Source organism: Lithobates pipiens, unplaced genomic scaffold, assembly GCF_037356315.1.
Source record: "Lithobates pipiens isolate NorthernLeopardFrog02 unplaced genomic scaffold, aLitPip1_a1.2 Scaffold_30, whole genome shotgun sequence".
Lineage (NCBI taxonomy): Eukaryota > Metazoa > Chordata > Amphibia > Anura > Ranidae > Lithobates > Lithobates pipiens.
In genome coordinates, this window is record NW_027507791.1 from 91,029,965 (window position 1) to 91,046,328 (window position 16,364).

The window sequence follows — 16,364 nt, forward strand, 5'->3', positions numbered from 1 at the left end:
GCAGTCAAAATTTCCAAGCTTGATGGTTGTGTACATATTAGTGCTTTGTTACTATATGAAAACATGTTTTATTGTGGCTGAGCAGACTTTGGAGCTCATAGGCACAATAAAAGGCTTCCCTTTTTATGTAAGGTGTTTCTGCTGCTCCCTTCTAATCACCAGAATTCATATCTTCGAACGGAGCATCAATGGCCTTTTACTAAATGTAGACTACTGATGTAAGATGGGGGGGGGGGGGGTTAAACTAAATGGGAATGTCTCTTTCAATGACAAGTGTTTAAGCTGAGGTTTCCCATAAACAAATACAGAGGTAGTTCACATCATATAATATGTAATGTCTTATGTTTCCTTTTAGTCCATAGAGTGCATACACTCATAAAGGGAGAATGTACAATAGTTCTCGCAGGCCCTTGGATGATCAGGGGTGATCCAGCTACAAACAAATTAAGCAGACAGGGTGTAGGAATGTGTTAAGAAGTTGTACATTTCTTAAACGCTTGTCAGCTTCTGTGAAGTTCCAGGGCATCTTTGCACACTGAACTGTGGAGACTTTTTATGCCCCAAGACACTTATCCAAATGTGAGGTTGTGGTTCACTACTTTTTAACAATTTGTACACCCTGTATGCTTATCCTGTTTGTCTCTCGAGGAGATTTCCCTTCCCTTTGGGGAGATTCCGTTTTGTTTTGTTTTTACTAAAGCTGGAGAGTGCAAAATCAGGCTCACTTCTGCATAGAAACCAATCAGCTTCTAACCTCAGCTTGTTCGATTAAGCTTTGGCAATAAAACCTGGAAGCTGATTGGTTTCTATGCAGCAGTGAGCCTGATCGCCAGCTTTAGTAAATAAACCCCATGGGTCTATGGAAAAGGAAGTAAAGGGAAATAATCACCAATTAAAGAATTTTTTTTATCGTTTTGGATAGTATGGGGGAAGGATTAAAAATACTGTTAGGTTTTACTGCTAATCAGGGTTCTATTAAAAAGATTTACCTTCACTTTCAGTCCTGCCATAACAGTTTCACCAGAGAGAAAATGGTGGGATATCTACAACAGTGACAAAGAAATAGATCTGACGGGGGTTTTAGCTTTCTCCTACAAGAGAAAAGCATTTTATGTGTGTCTATGTTGCAGTTGGAAAGTTCCCCTCACATCTTGTCTAGTAAAACATTTTCTGCAAGACTAGAAAGTAAAGTGATTGAGTTTTGGATAATGGTTGTAACTCTTGCCCACGCATCAACATGGGGACAAGGTGCTTTGGGGGCTACTCCAAAGCACCCTTTCCATGTTGAGGGCATGTGGCCTGGTACAGTTCAGTGGAGGCGCTCTCTTGACCCCCTCTTTTCCTATGGCATGCAAGGTTGCATGCTTAGATAAGGGTCTGGTATGGATTTTGGGGGGGACCTGCGACATTTAAAAAAAAAATTGGCACAGGGTCCCCTTGTGGGGACCCCTACGCCATGTTTTATTTTAATTAACACAGGGTTCCCCTTAATTTTCATATCAGACCTGAAGGGCGTGGTATGGATTTTAGGGTGTCCCTCACGAAATTTGTTTTTTAAAATTTTGTTTTGGGGTTCCCTTTAATATTCATACCAGACCCAAAGGGCCTGGTAATGGACTGGGGGGGGGGACCCATGCCCTTTCAATGACAATTCATTACAGCCGTGGTCACTTTTAAATGACAATTTTTCCTTTAGAAATGTCCTTTTGCTGTGGTACTGTTCGAAACACGGGAAAATGCGCCACTTTACATGCATAGTATAGACACCCCCCAGGCACGTTATATAAAGGAATATTTCATTTTTATTGTTTCACTTTAAGTATTAAAAAAATCACTGCTCCCGAAAAAATGGCCATTAAAAAAAAAAAATGCATTGATACATGTCCCCTGGGGCAGGACCCAGGTCCCCAAACACTTTTTATGACAATAACTTGCATATAAGCCTTTAAAATTAGCACTTTTGATTTTTCATGTTCATGTCCCATAGACTTTTTTGCCTGTTCGGTATGATCTGGTGTGAACCGAACCGGGGGGTATTCAGCTCATCCCTACTCCACACCCCCCTTACCTTGCTTCACTTACCTCCCCTTTTTCCCCTTCCTTCTCACATGTAGTGCTTTCTCACACTTTCTGTGCATGGTCTCTTACTTATTCCTCTTGCACTCCCTTTGGTTAGAGTAGATAAAATAAACTTGTACTGTAGCATAGAATTTGGCGTTTTATATTGTAGGCCTGTAATTCTTAGTAATAATACACTTAAATCTGTCCAAACAAGAGTCTAGTAGACATCCCAGGTATGATAAAGTTTGAAACATGAAATCATAAATTATAATATAATAAATTACTATAACTAATTATAAAAAAATAATAATATAATAATAAAATTAATTTCCCCACGATTCACTATTGCTCAATTCTGCAATTGTTCTAATTTACTATCGCTGTTTTCTAGCTGGTCTAAAACCACTTTTGACGTAAAGGGCCACTTTTTGGTTGCCTTGGACAATCTCAAGTTTCCAGGCAGAAAGAACCGTATATATAATATAAAAGTGCATGCTGGGCACTGGATAGCACTAGGGACAAAAGAGAGGTGAAATTATTTGATACAGTAATGTAATCTGTAAAATTACAGTGTACTGCATGTGTTATGTTTTTTGTACTTTTTCAATTGATGATACGGTGGAGGACACAGCGTGGGGGCATCGCAGGATCCTGGTGACAAGGTAAGCATGCTGTACCAGGATTCTGCAATGCAATCCCTAGCGTGGCTCGGGGTTACTGCTAATGGTACTGAAATGTAACCCTGAGCCACACTCGGGAATACTGCCAGGAGGGTTAATACTAGTTTGAGTCTGTTTCAGATTAATCTTTACTGTACGCTAAAGTATAACTAAAGGCAAAACTTTTTCTTGATTTTGGATAGAGTGGAGAGGGATTAGAACATCAGTCAGTTTTTTTTTTTTTGCTGTCTGTGCCCCAGTTAGAGAGATTAACCTTCTCTATTTATCCTGTTTACCATTATCATTAAAAGTGAAAAGAAAAATCCCAAATGTCGGGTTGTCCTTAGAAAAGTAATAAAGGGGAAATCTTCCAATGGGGACACAAGTTCTGGTGACCTGGGGGATCCAAGGGATTCCCTTAATTTGAAGTGATTTCCTCTCACTTCCTGTTTTGGCTATGGGACAGGAAGTGGATGTAAATCTCCCCAAAGGAGCACAGATGGCAAAAAAATAAACCAACAGGGGTTATCACCCTCCTTTGCTATATCCAAAATGAAAAAGTTCTGTCTATAGTTCTACTTTAATAGACAAATGCAGAAGTCTTCTGCCTTGGACTAGGTTACGATATGGCTCATGCATCATGGGGTTGGAACGCTGCCAGATTTTCTCACCTTCTATAACTGACTCGTGGACCTTGAGTTGACATTTTATTGTGGATTTGAATACATGTATAAGTACGTTTCTGCATTGCTCTTTGTTAAAACTCCAATAAAAACTATTGAGCAAAAAATGTAAATTCAAATGAGTTATTTATTACTTTTTGTACCATTTAAAAAAAAAATAAACCCTTAGGTATCAATGGACAGTGGCCCATTTATTTCTACCATATACTATCCAAGTGCCACCATGTGTTAGATCAACACTTCAGTGTCATTTGGATTCAATCAACACCCTGCAGTTAACCTATCCCCTTGATGTTTACATTCTCCTAGGCTGTCATTTCTGCTATGTAGTTAAAATGCTGCCATCTGTGCAAGGACAGATCTAGAGCCCATTATAGGCAACCAGTGGGAAAGAGACCTAAATCCCTGCTTTGAAAACTATTCCTGGCTCTGTCTGCTCTCATTTTTGTTGCTGCTGGGACTAGCATATGCCCTTGCTAAGATGTTGATTGCTATTTCTGCGTGTTTTTTTCCCATATTATTTTTTATATCGCATTTTTGGTTACTTTGCCTGTAAAAACAGTAAACAGTAACATATGTTAGCTCATAAATATTACACTGTTATTATATTTTTAGGATCTCATAATAGAGATATTTCTCATTTTTTACAAGGAACAACTGAATTTGAGACTTTCACCTATCCTAAAGCCTTGTAAATAAATATGAAGGCTCTCTGATAAAATACAAAGTAATGCAGCAATCAGAGCACTGGTATTCAAATGGCGTTAAAGTTTCAGAGCATCACAACTCCATAGGGTACCAATGCCCCCCCCCTTCTCCCTCTACTGAGCACCAATGCTCCTTTCTCCCTCTACTGAACACCACTGGGGCATTTATTTCTCCAATGAACCACTGGGGAATTTTTTTTCCTCCCTCTGACCACCAACATTTGGGCATTTTTCCTTCCTTGATGCCAGACATTTTTCCTCTCTTGAATTTTTTATTCTCCCATTGACCAAGACACAGCCATATTTTCCTTTCACTGACACCAGACACTGGCCAGCCTCTCCTTCTGCTGACCAGCAATAAAAGAGGGACTATGACACATACTGCTGACCACTGCACTCTATACATTGTGTTGTACATAACAAAGTGTTTACTGCTGTACCATACTCAACAGTTGTCTCAACAGCTGCTAGTTACAAGTTTATTCCAACTATTTTAATGACGTTCTTCTTAAGGTAGTCTCAGAGAAAGTGTTAGCTCTTTGTCCATATTCTATTCTTAATTTTTTTTTTAAAGACGATCCTTTATGTGTGTCTGTGAAACTCTCACTTGTGGTACAGTAGTTAGGGAGTATTTTGGAGGTGCAAAGGCCATATATGTGTGCAATGTGTACTGCAATGTGTGCAATGTGTACTGAAGGTAGGCTCAGACCTTTTTTAACCATGTTACTTTGGGTCACGCCCAATAGCCAATGCAATTTATCCAAACCCACCATGCTTTTTTTTTTCCATTCAATACTGTCCCTTTTTCTTAACTTCTGATGAGGAGAGGAAATTATTAGGAATCACATGTCCATATACAGAGCTTGTTAGGCCTGTGTTTGACCACGTGGCACGTGGGGATGGTTAACTGAATTTTGTGGAGAACAGACCTGGATAGTATTGATGACATGTACATGCAAATGTGCTCCTTGCCTGCAACTGTATCTATCATTCTGTTCAATCAATAGCTATTAGGCTACCAACTTTCTGATATGTTTGCACTCCGTACAAGGATTGATACTAGGCATTGTAGGTCTAACGCAATAAATATGCTATACAATTTTTCCATTTATGGACACCTTGAAGCACAGTATGGGTGGTCATTTTTTAATGTTGTAAATGCTTTGCTGAAAAAAAGAGTATCATGTTAGTAAGCCTGTTCCTCCTGATGAGGAAGTGGAGCATTGCTTCAAAACCTGTAATTTCTAACAGTTTAATAAAGTTGAACATGTGATAATTAGAGCATAGCTTTCTGGGAATGGTAATGTGCTCCTAACAGACGTCAAGAGAGTGTTTGCTACTGGCAGAAACAAGGAGTGTATAAGATGTGAGACTCGTTGTTCAGCCCACCTGTTACTGACCCAAGTTTTCCCGCTGCCCATGTGGCAACACTAATGCCGCGTACACACGATCAGACTATCCGGTGGACCAGAGTCCGACGGATAATCCACCTGTGTGTGGGCTCCGGCGGACTTTTTTTCCCCAAAAGTCCGGCGGACTTAGAAAGTAGTTTTGACTCAACAATCCGGCCGTCTGTGTGCTAGTCCGCCGGACTTTTGAAATTAACTGACTTTCCCGCACACGGAGAAAAGTCTGTTCATTTTGAACGTGGCTCCAGGTAGACAGGACTAGCGCAGGAGGTCAATGTTGCCACCTTCGGCGGCGAGATTGACACGTTGCTGGCCCTGTCACCTTCTACTAGCTCTTTTACTAGCAGAGGAGCCCGGCTTTCTTCTTCGCCGCCGCCCAGGGGTCTTCTTCTGACTTCGGGGGTCTTTTCCCCCTCTTCGATTCTTCTTGCCGGGCCTCCGCTCTTTCTTCCAGCTCTTTTACTAGCAGTGGCCTGGTCTTCTGTCGTCACCGTTGTCGCCTTCTCTTTTGTCTTTTCTTCTTCTTCCTCTCAAGGAAGAAGAAGAAAAGAGAAAAGAGAAGGCGACGACGTTCACATAGGGTGGGGGGCCGGTATCTGGGAGCCCCCTTATTAAAAGGGGCTCACGGATTCTGATAAGCCCCCTGCCCGCAGACCCCGACAACCAACGGCCAGGGTTGTCGGGGAGAGGCCCTTGTCCTCATCAACATGGGGACAAGGTGCTTTGGGGTGGGGGGGCTGCAGGGCCCCCCTTCCCCAAAGCATCCCCCATGTTGAGGGCACGAGGCCTGGTACGGCTCGGGGGGGGGGGGGGGGTGCTCGCTCGCCCCCATCCCCTTTCCTGACCAGCCGGGTTGCGTGCTCGGATAAGGGTCTCATATGGACCTTGGGAGGATCCCCACACCGTTTTTTCAGCAAAGGGCTTCCCCTTTAAGTCCATACCAGGTGACGGGGCCAGCAATGTGTCAATCTCTCCACCGAAGGTGGCGACATTGACTTCCTTCGCTAGTCCCGGCTACCTGGAGCCGCGTTCAAAATTAACTGACTTTCCTCCGTGTGTGGGCAAGCCCGTTAATTTCAAAAGTACGGCGGACTCCCACCATAGTCCGGTTGTGTGTGGGCAGGTCCGCTCGTTCGGAAAGTCCGGCGGACTTTTCGGCGGTTTGTCCGCCAGACTAAGTCGGCCGGATAGTCTGATCGTGTGTACGCGGCATAAGGGTTCCATTTATAGAGAGGTGCTATATCTTAACAAGGCCATATTGTTTCTTAATACTTTTGTACTTGATTGTTTGTTTATGATTACAAAAGCAGCTCCACCGTTAGGCCCCTTTCACACTAACGTCCCGTTCAGGCCCGCCTGTCAGTTTTTCAGGCGGACCTGAACGGGTGCTCCATAGAGCTCTATGGAGCGTCGGATGTCAGCGGTGACATGTCCGCTGACATCCGACCCGCTCCGATCCGAAAAAGTGTGACGGAGGAAAAAGCTATTTTTCCATCCCTCTGCGGATCGGATCGGGTGACGACGGGCACTGCGGTCCGTCGTCATCCGATCTCCCATAGGGGAGAGCGGCGCTGTGACAGGTCCGTCCCTGCACAGTGTGCGGAGACAGACCTGTCATCTCCCTGCTCAGCGGGGATCGGCGGAGTGATCCCCGCTGAGCAAACGGACATCCACGGGGCGGATCAGAACTGATCCGCCCCGTGTGAAAGGACCCTTAAGATCATACTTTGATACAACTTTGTCAAACCACTTTTGACCTACTAGAGCCAAAATCCTCCATCAGTGGGGTTCTTTTGATACATGTGTTTCAGAAATTAAAGGAATCAATATTAAAACCACACATCTAGCATTTTCAAAATAAGAGTCATGCTTGTTGTACATGGTACTCTTTAGACTACAAAAAGCTAAGTAGTCTATGAGGTTGATTTACTAAAACTGGAGAGTGCAAAACCTGTTGCAGTTGTGCATCCGCCAATCAGCTTCTAACTTCAGCTTGTTCAATTTAGGTTTGACACATACAAATACCTAGAAGCTGATTGGCATATGCAGAGCTGTACCAGATTTTGTTTTTAGTAAATCAACCCCTATGCATTTAACAGAGAAAGTACATTCCTTTTCAATGCATAGTTTATTATAGTGATGATGAACTAAACTGCATAAGAGGCTGGCTGTTGTTGAGCATAAACATATAGGTTTATCATACTGTCAACAGAGCTTTTAATCTAATAATATTAACATGCCAGCAGTGATTCATCAAGATCCATTAAGTGATGACACTGTGCATTCCAGCTATAGATCTTATTTTAATCAGTGGGAGTTATGGGCATTTGGTCAGACTCATCTTGAAGGACCACCAATAAATAATTTCTGTAAAGCTTTGCAAATCACTAAACACTACCTAAGCATTATTTAAAATGGTCACATAGTAAAGGCCTTAATAATTCCCTTTATAACATTACAAAAACGGCCATGATGTTTCTGAAACAGCAGATCTGAAAGTCAGCAGCAGGAGCTCCTCACATTCTTCAATACTCAGCCCAACATAGCTAAAGACGATACCCAAACATATTGATTACCAGGGTGTCAGGATCTGAATTATATACTATTTGCATATTATCTGTGCCCAGCTTAATAAGAAAAGTGTATAAGTGTTCAGACCAAACATTTCAGAAGCTCCTTGTTCTAAAACAATCTCCTGATCTGCATTTGGACAGAAGAAGTGAAGAGAGAGACTATCAGTTTCCAAGACTTCATAATACCAGCAATGATATTCCTTTTTTCATTATGACAAGTTCTTTTCCCCGACAGTTTCAATCACAGGTTTTATTTCTTGCAGGAATTCTTACAGAAATAAAAATGCCACTAAGTGATTCAGCTAGCAGTGAAGGCACAAAATACCCATAGTCAGGAAACGGTTAAGGGTTTCACCACACACACACACACACACACACACACACACACACACACACACACTCCCCAAGAGTCACCAAAGAGAAAGTAGGGCACTGCAGTACAGTACATGCTGAAATATATAATCGGTATGGTTGTTCTGATGTGTCCATGTAAACTGTCACAGTTACATGAAAAGCGATGATTTACTACACATGCCAACTCCTTGATTTGACATTGTTTGAGGATTGAAATGTGTTGAAATATGCCCTGGTGATGAGTAAATAATCTGATGGCTTCTTGTCCATCTATCATAGCATGTACCAACACAATCTAGTCAGCACAAAAATGTAATACAAACATGAGTTAAAATCAGTCAATAGGTATAAACTATAAAGCATAATAGTATAGTAGTATTATAAAGTATAATAAGTATGATTATTCATATCAAAAGCAAAACAAAAAAGACAAAAGAAGATGCATGAAATTATGTGACAAGATTTAACCAAACTGTGCAAACAACAGAATTAACACTTGAATAAAAATATACTTCTGAAAACCATCGTCCATGAATATATTAAAGCAGTTTGAATTTTCAAAAAAATAACTCAATGCAGAGTATCCAAGAACAAACACAAAATTTGACATCAAATATCGACTGCAAATTGGAGGAAAACACAAGCTGAAAACGATTGCAACATGATCAATTTCTTAAAGCTGAACTCCTAGAATGACCTATATTGCATACATACATTGATCCAGCCAAGCACAATGTAAGTATACATATTTTACCTGATGGGCTGCTGGGAAAGGTGGAAATGGCTGGAGTAGTCGGGGCTACTACAGTGATAGCTGCAATCATCCAAGTCTTGCAGGGGTTCTGTGTGAGCGGAACCCCTGCATACATAATACAAAGGGCTGCTTGTGCAGCACTGTTGCCAATCATAGAACACATTATATTTTTTCAATCAATACAAGTTATTCTCTAACTGGACAAGATGGAGGAGGGGTGATGATGTCAGGATCTATACCTTGTTCAATCAGAGAATGCCTTGTATTCATTGAAAAACTTATGAATGGTTGCAGTGCCAAGCGAGTGAACCCCCCTATAGTTACTGTGCAGAAAGGAAACCCCTTGCGCAGGATCTGGAAGATTGAGTAACCCAAAATATTAGCCCACAACATCTCTGGGATATGTTCACTATCCATTCTAGTTGTTTATGTATAGACCAGTGTTTCTCAACCTTTTTTCAGTCAAGGCACACTTTAAAATTCTGCACAATTGCGAGGCAACCCATTTTAAAATGCAAAAAACTAATTTATAGTTTTTCATAATGCAGCGGAATCTACACACGAAAAAGACACCCATCATTAAAGGTGATTAATTCTTTGCACACTGGTACAGACTAGTATTTCAGCGCTTCTTTTCTCCTTCAGTTTCTTTCCCTCACTAATTAACATGATTTTAGTGCTGACAGAGAGGGACAAGGTAGGGGCAAACAAGGAAGTTGTCAGGCACCCAACATCTATATTAACCTAAGACTTCACTGGTTGTTAGGGCGCCAGAAGCTAGACTACATGGTTTCTTAGGTTGTAATGCTACACAATAAAAACCTGTGGCTTTGTGTAACAAAAAAGGTAGGCTTGATCTGGCTTGTTAACAATTTTAGGACAATATCAGGCAATATTAGGTCATTTTAGGCATTTTGCCAAGGCACCCCTGGAGAGCCTAGATGGCACACTGGTTGAAAAAGACTGGTATAGCCCACCAAAATGAAAGTAAAATATGTGACCAGTATACTGAGCCCCACCTAAGGTAGGCTGGTGGCTTCAGATCGCGGAAAGCAATAGAAGAAAACTGGTGAATGAGCTGGGATCATCGCTGTAGGAGCTCTGACTATTACAGTGTTTTCAGCTTTCCCAGTGGCCCATCAGGCATGAAATGTGCATACTTATATCATGCCAAGCTGGACAAATGTAAGTATGCAATACAGATCATTGCTGGAATTCAGCTTTACATCCTACATATATGGTGTTGATTTACTAAATAAAAAAGGGGTGTTTACTTTGCAAGGAAAGTTGCACTTTGCAAGGGAATTAGCCCCAGAGCTTAGTGAATGCAGTGAAGCTTTGCTGACTTCCATCATCCAGTCATGAACAAGCAAAAATTATGTTTTCTTATTTTCTTGAACATGATTAGGTGTTTTTTTGCAAAGGGAAAGTTTGCCGCATTTATTAAGCTTTGGAACAAATTCTCTTAAAAAGTGCAACTTCCCTTCCAATGTGAAAAGCCCAATTGCCTTTAGCAAATAAACTCCTTTGTGTCAATATGCCTTCATTTATAACATTCAACTGAAAAAAAGAAGGCCAGAGCCTTAAACATATGAGAGAGTAAATTCATACAAAACTATTTTGTTATTTATTCATTGCATTAGGCAGGACCCATTAAAAATCCAACAGCCATTTCTCCAGACCATGGCTTGAAAGTAAAAGAAAAGTTCATTCTTTGGTTCTATGGATAGCAATACATTTTTAGAAAGTCTACTAGCAAGGGTTTTTTTTACACCTGGGTTCCTAGCTCTGTCCACCAGCCATGGCAATAACAAAACTTTCTTCCTTTTATATTTAAAGTGGAAGTAAACCCTTCTATCGTTTTCAGTCAAGGAAGCTGCCATCTTGGCCTCTAATGATTCTTCAACTGCCATAACGCTGCATGTGTTATCAGTTATGAAACCAGCCATTGGATGGTTTGAAAGTTTGGTTGAAAGCACAACCAATGTGAAAGTTAGTATTTCCGGCATGCCGGGAATCTAAGTGTTTTTTGAAACTGGGTTTACTACCGCTTTAAGAGAAAGAAGCATGGTAAATGAGGCTGTTGTCTTTGTTGAAACTGCAGAGAGGAGGTGAGAGGGATAAATGCAGGTACCCTTGGGGGAATAACGGGCCGCCTGGACACACAAGAGAACTAGGAAGCCACTAAGTGATTCAACCACCAGTCATTTATCAATTTTAGGTCAATTTAGTATTTAAAGTGGGCCTCCAGCCAAGCAAACACTTGACTGAAATAATGTATACGTTAACTTTTCCCTGCCAAAAGATTTGTAGTTCTGTCCTGCCAGTCTTTTAATATATATACATAAACAGACTGCATAGCTTGGCAAATAACACCACTGTAGCCTATCTCAGCTTCCTACTTAATAGAACTGACTGGTTGTTCATAGACCATACAGGTGACAAAAGAAAAAAGTTACAAAAAAACTCAGAGCTATGTAGTGTGGCAGAGGTGTATGGGTTAAATGCTGGCTTTAGGGAATTGCATATATTTTGGTAGGTAAAGCAAGTCTTTTAAACCTATTTCAATTTTTTCTGGAGTTTGGTATTGAAATAGTAATGATATTTTATATATTTATCATATTATCACAAGGTTTTTGATCATTTTCAGCAGAGATGATAAGGAAAAGACTTACTTTTCTGTAGACAATCATGTTTGGAGTGTTATCCTCAGGATCTGTAACTCCAACACTTGAATCAGAAGACTGAGCCATGGTTGATTTTTCACTGACACTGCAATAATAAATGCAGAGCAGCACATGAGACAAGGCAAAGAAAACAGATTTAACAAATGGCTGACATGATAATAATCTCATTTGTACTTTGTAAAATGCATATTTCTGTGAAGGAGGAGGTAAGATCTGGATGACGTTGTACTTGGTTCTTTCACTGATTACATTTTATGAATTTTGTTTAAAGGAAATGCAGAGTGTTTGCCTATATTTTTAGGTATGAAATGTATTGAGGCATAAAATATGTAATTGTAAAAACATTTTTTTTAATTCAGATAAATATAAGATGCTGAATATACAGGATATTCGCTTTAAATGACAATTGTGGGGTCGTGCGATGTTGTACCCAAACAAAATTGACATCCCTTTTTTCCACAAATAGAGATTTCTATACAAAGGAACATGGGGGAGCTCATGTCCATAATGGGGGTGGTAGTGACGCAGCCCCAAATCCACAATGGCTCAAAAGTAATATGGTCCAGAAATATTTGGACAAAATAAAGGTGGATAAAGCACCTGGACCTGATGGCATCCACCCACGGATCCTAAAAGAATTGAGCTCTGTAATTTCAAAGCCATTGTATGTAATTTTTAGGGACTAATGACAGGAATAGCACCACTGGATTGGCGCAGGGCCAATGTGGTGCCTATATTTAAAAAAGGAACAAAGTCTTTACCAAGTAACTATAGACCTGTTATGCCGCGTACACGCGTAGCAGACTATCCGGTGGACTTACCGCCGGACTTGCCGAACGAGCTACCTGTCCACACACGGTACTTTTGCGGTGGACTAATGCGGTGTACTAAGTCCACCAGACTATCCGCCGTACTTTTGAAATGAACGGACTCACCCACACACGCGGAGGAAAGCTTGTTCATTTTGAGCGCGTCTCCAGGTAGCCGGGACCAGCGAAGGAGTCATCGCTGGCCCCGTCACCTGGTATGGACTTAAAGGGGAATCCCTATGCCGAAATCAGCGTGGGGGTCCCCCCCAGGTCCATATCAGACCCTTATCCAAGCACACTATCTGGCCGGCCAGGAAAGGGGGTGGGGACGAGCAAGCGCCCCCCCTCCTGAGCCGTACCAGGCTACGTGCCCTCAAAATGGGGGGTGTCTTGGGGAAGGGGGGACCGCGCCCCCCCACCCCAAAGCACTTTGTCCCCATGTTGATGAGGACAAGGGCCTCTTCCCGACAACCCTGGCCGTTGGTTGTCGGGGTCTGTGGGCAGGGGGCTTATCGGAATCCGTGAGCCCCCTTTAATAAGGGGGCCCCTGAATCCCGGCCCCCTACCCTATGTGAATGAGTATGGGGTACAATGTACCCCTATCCATTCACCTGTGAAAAAAAGTAAAAAAAACAAACCACAACACTCCTCCGCTATCTTCTGCTCTTTTGCTAGCTCTTTAACTAGCGGAGGAGCCCGGCTTTCTTCTTTGCCGCCGGGGGTCTTTTTGCTTCGGGGGGTCTTGTCCCCCTCTTCGGTTCTTCTTGCCGGGCCACCGCGCCTTCTTCTAGCTCTTTTGCAAGCGGTGGCCCCATTACTCTGAATGGTCTAAAGTTATCAGTGGTGTACCCCAAGGTTCAGTGCTGGGACCCTTACTTTTTAATATCTTTATAAATGATATTGGGTCTGGGATCAAAAGTAACATTTCCGTCTTTGCAGATGACACCAAGCTATGCAGTGGAATAACGTCCTTACAGGATGTCTCCAATTTACAAGCCGACCTCAATGCTCTGTCTAATTGGGCAACTATGTGGCAGATGAGGTTTAATGTTGAGAAATGTAAAGTTATGCACTTGGGGGCTAAGCATATGCATGCATCATACATGCTAGGGGGAGTACAACTAGGGGAATCCGTAATGGAGAAGGATTTGGGGGTTTTGGTAGATCATAAGCTCAATAATAGCATGCAATGCCAAGCTGCGGTTTCCAAAGCGAGCAAAGTCCTTTCCTGTATTAAGAGAGGTATGGACTCCAGAGAGAGAGATATCATTTTGCCCCTGTTCAAATCATTAGTAAGACCTCATCTGGAATATGGAGTTCAGTTTTGGGCACCAGTTCTCAAAAAGGATATCGGGGAACTGGAGAAAGTGCAGAGAAGGGCAACCAAACTGATAAGAGGCATGGAGGAACTCAGCTATGAGGAAAAATTAGAGGAACTAAATGTATTCACTCTTGATAAGAGGAGATTAAGGTGGGATATGATCAACATGTACAAATATATAAGGGGTCCATATAGTGAACTTGGTGTCGAGTTATTCACTTTACAGTCAACAAAGAGGACAAGGGGGCACTCTTTACGTCTAGAGGAAAAGAGATTTCATCTCCAAATACGGAAAGGTTTCTTCACAGTAAGAGCTGTGAAAATGTGGAATAGACTCCCTGCAGAGGTGGTTCTGGCCAGCTCAGTGGATTGCTTTAAGAAGGGCCTGGATTACTTCTTAAGTGTACATAATATAACTGGGTACTAACATTTATAGGTAAAGTTGATACGGGGAAAATCAAATTGCCTCTCGGGGGATCAGGAATTTTTTCCCCTGCTTCATACTCTGCTGGGGTTTTTTGCCTTCCTCTGGATCAACTGTGGGTATAGAATTGGGTATATGGGATTGCATGATATTATTATATTTTTATTTTTATTTTTTTGTGGTTGAACTGGATGGACTTGTGTCTTTTTTCAACCTGACTAACTATGTAAAACTATTCAACACATTACCGCACTTCTGAGGTTGAATTCTGTCGTACGAGAACTTTTGTATGCTGAGTTACCCTCTTTACTTTTGATATGAGAGTAGCATGCAACAAAAAACGGACAAACGTTGATCCTAAAATCTGATCATGTGTACGAGGCTTATGAGTGTTTAGGAATTTTGCACTGTATTTCTGCAGTGAATTGCCCCAACTGTGTGTACCTTTCCTCTGCTGGTTATAAACAGATCAATTGACCGTCACTATGTATTTGACACACATTAGCAATTATCTACTTCCAAGTTTGCACTTCTTCCATATTACTGTACCTTTAAAAATTATGAGGCTTAACCACTTGGCGCCCATACTACGTCTATTGACGTCATGGGCTTTCAGTGGTTATATCTAAATGATGCCTGAGGCCACAGACATCATTCAGATATTGCCGTTTTCAGCCGGCGATTCCCTGCACCATAAGAATGATCATAGTGGCAGTTCTGCCGCTTGATCGTTCTTACGGGCGGCGGGAGGGGACACCCCTCCCCTCCCGCCGCTCTTCCGGTGCTTGTACCGACTCACCGTTTCCATCTGTGAGTCGGTCACAGGATCCGCCGGCCCCAGCAAGTTACCATAGAGATTTCTGGTGGACCAGATCGTCCCCGGAGTCTCTATGATCGTTTGGAGGCCGGGCGCGATGTTATGACGTCACGCCCGGCCTCTGTATTCAAATTAACGGCGCTGATCTGGCTAGGAAGCCAGGATTGTTTTTTTATTTTTTATTTTTTATTCTTCCCAGCCTAGAGATGAGATATGGGGTCTTATTGACCCCATATCTCACTGTAAATATGTCCGATTGTGCCATATTCCTATTACAAGGGATGTTTACATTCCTTGTAATAGGAAAAAAAGTCATCAATTTTTTTTTTTAAGTGTAAAACTAAAAAAATAAAAATAAAATTAACAATAAAAAAAAAATTTAAAGCTCCCCTGTCCCCGTGAGCTCGCACACAGAAGCGAACGCATACGTAAGTCCCGCCCACATATGAAAACGGTGTTCAAACCACACATGTGAGGTATCGCCGCGAACGTTAGAGCGAGAGCAATAATTCTAGCTCTAGACCTCCTCTGTTACCCAAAATATGTAACCAGTAAAAAAATTTAAAGCGTCGCCTATGGGGATTTTTAAATACCAAAGTTTGGCGCCATTCCACGAGCGCATGCAATTTTGAAGCGTGACATATTGGGTATCTATTTACTCAGCGTATCCTCCTCTTTCACAAATTGGGCTAACTTTACTGTTTTTTTTTTTTTTTTACGCATGAAACAGTTTTTTTTCTGAAAAAAATGTGGTAGAAAAATTGCTGCGCAAATACCGTGCGAGATAAAAAGTTGCAACGAGCGCCATTGTATTCTCTAGGGTCTTTGCTAAAAAAACATATATAATGTTTGGGGGTTCTATGTAATTTTCTAGCAAAAAAAATAGGAATTTTACATGTAGGAGAGAAATGTCAGAATTGGCCTGGGCGCGAAGTGGTTAATCCAGGTGAATTTTCTCAAAATCAATTAATTGCCATTTACAGTATCTCACAAAGGTGAGTACACCCCTCACATTTTTGTAAATATTTTATTATATCTTTTCATGTGACAACACTGAAGAAATTACACTTTGCTACCAAGTAAAGTAGTGAGTGTGCTTGTATAAC

The 16,364-nt window shown here is 41.6% G+C and overlaps 1 protein-coding gene across 2 annotated transcripts in view; it reads right to left on the reverse strand.

Moving 5' to 3' along the window:
* Positions 1 to 16,364, reverse strand: part of RGS6 (regulator of G protein signaling 6) — a 796,961-nt gene that overhangs the window by 662,468 nt on the left and 118,129 nt on the right. For both annotated transcript variants that reach the window (XM_077464598.1, XM_077464599.1), the window contains exon 2: positions 11,876 to 11,972. In XM_077464598.1, coding sequence (XP_077320724.1) covers positions 11,876 to 11,953 — 78 coding nt within the window. In that variant the 5' untranslated portion in view covers positions 11,954 to 11,972. The remainder of the gene's footprint in view (positions 1 to 11,875; positions 11,973 to 16,364) is intronic.